Below are 7159 nucleotides of genomic sequence, written 5' to 3'. Positions count from 1 at the left end.
AGTTTGAATGGGTATAACAAAGTATAGTATGTATCAGAGAAAAGGAAGAGATAACTGTAACTTCGTTTCGTCATAATAACACTAATGAAACATCATACATGTGCGAGTGTGATCATAGTACGTTAATGTAATATACATCATATTTTGTTATGATCCAAGGAGATGTGATGACGTCACAAGTGATGACGTCACAAGATGTAGATCCTCAAACAGTAAATAACATAGTTCGATTCATGACGAATTATTCAAAAACTATATAATGTTTCAGAATATGGGCGTTATATGTTTTAAAATCTATATTTGAATAGAAATTAAGTCTGCAGCACAACTAAAAGCTATAAATATCATCTAAAAGCGTAATCTAGACACATTATAAAAACTACAAAAATCTACCTCAATCAGTAGTAAGCCCTTTGATTCAAAAAAGAATAACTCGATTGTAATAATACCCCAAAATGTAAAACAGTTGGCTACTTGCCAACTATTCAACAGAAGCGTTGAAAATATTTCGGAAGCCCTTCACAACCGGTAATGGTCTACAAAACAACAACTTCCAAGCAGCAGCTAAGTGTTCAAGAGAGGGGAAATAGGTGGGACTTGGTCTTACTCCAACTAGTTTAACCTCTAGACTTGAGGTTATGATTACTTGAATTCCGTAGCAATGAACCTGCGAAGTCTTCTTCACGAAACTGCTAAATAAGTCGTGAATCATATGATGAATCTTGCTCTCTGTGACGGGCCATGCTTCGTTTAAACTGAACTCAACGAGGAACCTGGACCATAATGCGGAGGGAAAGTTACTACCGTCGCTTCGAGAAATGTAGTGATCAATAAGATAATGATTTTCTTCCATATCATTGACAGGTTTCCTGCTAATGTGGACAGCGGGGATACTGGAGACAAAACACTTATTGTTCCTTATCACCAAGGTGAACTCAAGGCTGCACTGGCAGTTGTCAATTGTAACCGAGTTCACATAAGGCTGAGCGAAGTAGTTCAAACTGTTCTCGCACATCTTCCCCAAGCGAGCAGGGGAATTAGTTATGACTGAAGCTGCAGCCTTTTCACTGCACCGTAACAGCCACTGCGCTTCCCAGGAAGGTGGGAAAGCAAGGATTGCTGGTAGCTCCTTGTTTAGATGATACCCACTCGGCCACCAACTGACATTTCCGAACGAGCTTCTCACGAAAGTGTTAAGACGAATAAGATTAGTAAAAGTGGGGTCGAAACTATTAACATTTGAGATTCCAGTCCGGTCTTCACGGAACTGTTTCCAGTGACAGATATAGGTCTCCGGCACCTCCTCGCTGGAGACAACACCCTCACTCACTACAACACCCAATTTCTTCAGTTCTGTCTTAGCAACATCACTCAAATTCATGCTGGTTACTATGGTGAGCTCTTCAACATTTTCACTTTCAGACAAAACATCATCCTCAGGTAAATTCCAATCAGTGACCTTGTGAGTAAACGGGGGGTTCAGATTCTCATACTGGGAGGTGAATGATTTGGGGACAGGTTTAGAAATATTGGCAGGATTTGCAGCCCAGATCCTAGCCTCACGCTGCAAATCAGGTTCCCCCGTGTACAGAACACGATTCTTCTCCAAAGTACAGGTTTCCCTGACCTTGATTGTCTTAACTGGCCACAACAAGGTCAACACTTTCCCGCCATAGCAAGACCAGAAGGGAGCTAGTTTAAAGTTTGGGGTCTCACTGTGCAGCATTTTGGAGACAGTCTGAGGGGGAAGGTACCAGTTGTGAGCCTGGGTTCCCTCTGGGGTAACGGCTTGATAAGTTAGAGCATTGTACCACAGCCTGTCTAGTGCTTTGACAAGGTTCTTCCTCCGCTCATATTCTAAGAATCTCTCGCTTATTTTCTCCTCTCCGACGATTAGATTTTGCCACATAAACTCCTCGTTGTCACTCTTCTGGATACTTGCTATGATGTTATCAGTCCCCTTCTCGAAGTACCAGGTGCATTCATCAGGCTGAACTATCCCAGCGAAACTGCCATAAATAATGGGGGGTTGCCCTTTTATCCCAAAAGTCCAGCGTTTGGTAGTGATTTTGCTGATGACATCCCCTCGTTTAGTTCCTGGAGGAACAGGAATAGTGACTGTAATCACGTGCTCCTCCGCGTCATCCTCCCACTTATAGTTGGATGTTGTCCCAAAACCGTCCTCGCCGAGCGCTGCTTGTTTCTTTCTCACAAAATCCTTGTACATCTGCTCCAACTGGTATTCTGATTTCTGATCGGTGATAGCTAACTTGAACTCTGCAAACGATATTGTTTTGTTTTTGTCTTCGAGACCTAAAGCATTGGCGATTTTGTTCCCCTCTGCGTTTTTATTATTACCGTTTAAAAGAACAACTGCATTGACGAGGTCTCCTTTAGCTTCGTTGTAAGCAGCTTTAGCAGCTTCCTCAGAAGAGCCAGTCATCTGTGCTATCTCCTGCATGATATCAGAATTACCACCAGGGATCACTGAGGAGTGTGCTTCACTATCTCCCATCATATCAAGTAACTTGGCAGGTTGGTCAATGTCATCTTCTAACGCAGCAAACGACTGAGCTCCACCATCACCAGTCCACAGGTGGGGCACTATATAAACACAACTGAATGGCTGGTGAGGTTTGGAAGCCACCACTTTCCCATCCCTCACTTCAAGTCCCTTGTTGATGTCGTGGAGAGTGCGCGGCTGTAACTTCTCGTAAACCTGTCTCCACGCTTCCTCTGGGAATCCAACATGACGGAGCTGTTGTTCATGATACTGGACAAACTCCTTGTAACCCTCTTCTACTCCCATACCCATGTCAAATAGGCGCTGCAATTTTATCCACGTTAAATTGTCAGTTACTAAATATTTGAAGTGTGCTCGTTTTGAATTAAACAAATCGTGCACTGTGCTCACTTATAAATTACAATGAAACGAAAAAGCTGTCCAACTTGAATGAGAACTGATTAGTTCGAAGTCAAGAAAACAATCTGTATTACAAAACTAATCAATAAGATAACAATGAGGTTATAATAGAAGTATGAACTAATACCAAATAAAAAAGCTAGTGTAAAAGTTGATGATTCCAATAAATAATCTTACTATACCACAGCTGCAAAAAGCTGGCTTCTATATTTGAGCTTTCAGAGTCATTCCATTTCCAGCTGTTAGCGTCCAGCTTTTCTACTAACTAACCATAAAGTACTAAATCCACACGTTGGAAACATTTACTGTATCTATAATCTTCCTGGAATCTAATATTTAGTCGATCCAAAGATCAGTATATTCCTGTAATAATTTATTGACGGCGCAAATTTTGCTTTGGTTTCGATTTCTGTACCACATAAATAAGTAAATATTTCATCAGTTCAGCAACTATCTTGACAACACAATCCGTCAAGAAATGTAAATAGTGCTGTAAGAATGTAAACCCATCAATAAATAACAGTTCTGCAATGTATGAACCTCTCTATGAGTCCCCCTCCTCCTCTGGGTGGTTCTCCACCTCCTTATAGTAAGCTTCGTCCGACCCCACACTGCTGCTGCTGTTGTTGGCTCTGAAGCTGTGGTGAGTGTTGTTGATGACTGGTGACATAGGGAGAGCGAAGGAAGTCTGCTGCTGCTGTCTGAGGGTCCAGAACTGACCTGATGGACAGTATTGCATCATTTGGATGAGATTGGTTGTGTAGGCAGCCTGGTGGCTCTGGACCGCTTGTACGTACCTGGTAAAACCTTTTATTAGGGCGATCTAAATAAATTTATAAATAGGGCTTTTAAGTTGGGAATCATGCCTATTTGGGCTAAAAATACACCAGTTTTAGCTTTATAAGGCATGATCACTATCTTATCCGTGCAACCCTGGTTTAGTAAGACCTATACAATTTGAGAGATTGCAAAATTATAGACAAGAAAACAAAACCCACTTTCTCTGAGAATCCATGTAATGCTTTTTATTTTTCTCATTATTGTTCCTGATACACCTCTGATTATTAGCCTGTAGCTTCTTGTAGCAGTCGTCTAATTGACTAGTCCACCAAGGTTTAGGCGGGGCTTGTGGGAGGGACCCTGCAGTCCCTACTGGTCCGGATGAGGCCATCATGGTTATATCGCTCTTATCTACAGAGATGAAATGATTAGAGGCCATCATGTTTATATCGCTCTTATCTACAGAGATGATATGATTAGTGTTGACTGAGTTACTCAATATTCCTTGAAATGAACCACAATTCATTTCTTTAGAATAAGTATTGACAAAGTTACTTAATATAATATGAATCACCATATTACCGAATAACTGTTCGAACTTAATTTTGTATTTATTGTCAAAAAATATTAGATTTAAGTGACAAAGATGTTACTCCTATCATTAATCATAACAGATACTAAATGTTTATTGATTCTGTAATGGAATAAACACTACACTTTCTACAATCTACTCATATAAAGTAACCATGGTAACGCTGTATACTCGGTTTCTAGTCAACATATAAAGTGATACCAAGAATACATGCCAAACGGCTTCTAAAACTATGATTGAAACAATGCATCATGAAAGTAAAAACACAATAACAAAATACTTGCATTCACCTATCATCAATAAGTTATCCTGTCATAATAATAAATAAAACAGTACCCCCTGTAAAAATGCAACCTAGAGCTAATAGTTTAAATAGTTAAAATTATATTAATAAGGCTTAAACTTTCTGGCAGATTTCATTTTTGCAATTTTTTCCTTGTCCTCTTGGAATTTCTGTTTTAAAACTGCTAATGACTCTTTACGATTTTCACGCTCCTGGAATGAATATAAATGGATCATCTCTTTTTTCCGTTTGTCCATCTTTTTGTCATAATCCCTCTTTTTCTCCTGTGCTGATTCGACAGATGCTCCAAACTTTGTACTTTTACTAACTGTAACCCAGCCCTCCTGAGTAATTTGTATACATAAGCCAACTTACATTTAAAGAGAAACAACAATAGATTTGACTAATAGCTTGGTAGATCTGATCATAGAGATAGCACAGTAATTTCTTTTTTATACAAAACCCACATGAATAGATCGATAAATCTGCCTCAGAATACCGAAAACAACAAAACTAACCTCATCTGGAGTCTCAGCCATTTCTTTCTCCCTCTGTAACTTCAACTTTTCCCTTTGATCAAATCCTGCCATATATTCTTCACATTCTTTTCTCAGTTCATTCTCATCAGGGTAGATAAGCTGATGCTCTGCAGCCCACTTTCTGCAACCCGTTAAAGGTTTTGTGTAGTCAGTTATGTGGTGTGACACTCCCTGGAGGTGGGTGATTAGATTGTCAGTGCTACATTTGCAAACATAATAATAGTTCATGTTATTAAACATTATTATGCACATATTTTAATAATTCTTAAATAGTAAGATCTTCAATCATACACACATTCAAACAGAATAAACAATAATTTACGATTCTTAAACAAACCATTTTAGCAGCATTCATGAAGCTGGAAAGACCATCACCATTAAGGAACTGAACATATACACACCGGAAAGCACTTGATTTTGAGGAGTCACAGAAAAACTTGCTGGCATTAGGTATATGAAACTTTGGAATAGCTGATGGTTTTGGTTGTGATTTGACCTCAACAACTTCGCCAAATTTGGAGAAAACACTTGAGAAGAAATCATCTGATGCATATCCAGGGACACCCAACAACAGCAACAAATTTGGATTGTCTAAATGGGGACAACAAGGGAGGTAGTGAGGAGCATAGTTTTTGTTCCACGACAGCTTTATCCACTCGTAGGATGCCATACCTGGAACGAAAAGGCAAACTGTTTATTTATAAGAGATAAATTCAAGGTCAATATTGACAAATGAAAGGGATGATGGAAACGTTGGCTTAGACAAGTGAATGTGCTTCTAAAAGAGGCCAGGCTGTGCTGTGGCCCAAAATATTGCCCCACTCAACAGGAAGCTTATCAGGGTTTTCATTTAAAACGTGAACATGTCATAAATTTGCTCATGCGTGAATTCGATTAAATTTTGCCAACGACAGTTAAAAGACGTATTGAATGTAATACCAATGACACTCTCAGCAGTCAACGAGGGCTTATAAAAGCTTAACGGTGCCTGGCTCCTTTCAACAACTGTGCCAATAAGAGTGACAATGTGGTCAGATCGACCATTACCAGCTAGCTGATAGCATGTGCATTAACTCCATTAAAGAATATTTATAATAGTATGTCTGATGTTATCAATTATTATCTGGCGCGAAATTTAGTTGAATTATGTTTATTTGGATGTATATATTTTATTGATTGATTGTGTAAAGCCGTAGAACATACATATTACATTGCGATGAAAACTACATAGAGATGAAAACTGATGCAGGTTTCATCGCAATGTAATGTGTATGTACTAATAATAATTATTGATAAATAATAATTAAAATTCCGCAAATTTTTAATTAGCACTGTATAGTTTTGGATATAGTTAAGGATGTAAACAAAAACGTGAGTACAATGACAGAGTCCTCAATGTAGAAAAGGCTACCTTCACGCCACTGGTGTTCAGTACTACAGGAGGAATGGCTTTTGAGCCTTGAGGCTTCACACTTCCTAAAACATCTTGCTAAAAGTGAAGTGTGAAGTGTTTCAATTATGTAACTGTATAGAATTATTATTATTTTGAAAAAAATATCAGGTTAAGGTCCAAATCACTTATTGCCGTGGGTGGAAGGGTTCTGGTACCTCTGTACCCCCTGATAGAGATTATACAGGTTCTGAGTAGATCAAAACGCAGTCTGCGTCTGACAAATGACATCACATCACAATACCGTTGGCCTTTCTTTAGGCTGATCTTTTCAGCAAGATGTTTTAGAAACTGCGAAGCCTCAGTTGCCATTCCTCCTGTAGTACTGAACACCAGTTGCGTGAAGGTAGCCTTTTCAACATTGAGGACTCTGTCATTGTACTCACGTTTTTTTTGTTTTTCTCGTGAGATTTGTACATCTGTGAGATGCTCTTGTCACTGTTGGACTGGGCTTGAGGGTGAAGTACCCTTACATCTGTGAATGCCCTGTCCAGCGGCGACCAAAACGATCTCGCACTGATGTCCAGTCTTGCACCATCCTGTCTATTTGTTTCATTAGATAGTTCAAGTGTGTGAGGAACAGAGAGAAGCT

General features: G+C 39.3%; 1 protein-coding gene across 1 annotated transcript; it reads right to left on the bottom strand.

Moving 5' to 3' along the window:
* Positions 1-58: 58 nt before the first annotated feature.
* LOC134826311 (uncharacterized) lies at positions 59-4116 on the bottom strand. Its single transcript, XM_063838642.1, has 2 exons — positions 3922-4116; positions 59-3720 (listed from the first exon to the last, which is right to left on the bottom strand). Exon 2 carries the CDS (start codon positions 2813-2815, stop codon positions 482-484), a length of 2334 nt encoding a protein of 777 aa, XP_063694712.1. The 5' UTR covers positions 2816-3720; positions 3922-4116; the 3' UTR covers positions 59-481.
* Positions 4117-7159: the final 3043 nt, after the last annotated feature.

This window comes from Bolinopsis microptera, chromosome 2, assembly GCF_026151205.1.
Source record: "Bolinopsis microptera isolate Bmic1 chromosome 2, MBARI_Bmic_1.0, whole genome shotgun sequence".
Taxonomy (NCBI): Eukaryota; Metazoa; Ctenophora; class Tentaculata; order Lobata; family Bolinopsidae; genus Bolinopsis; species Bolinopsis microptera.
This window is presented reverse-complemented; position numbering and strand designations above follow the sequence as displayed.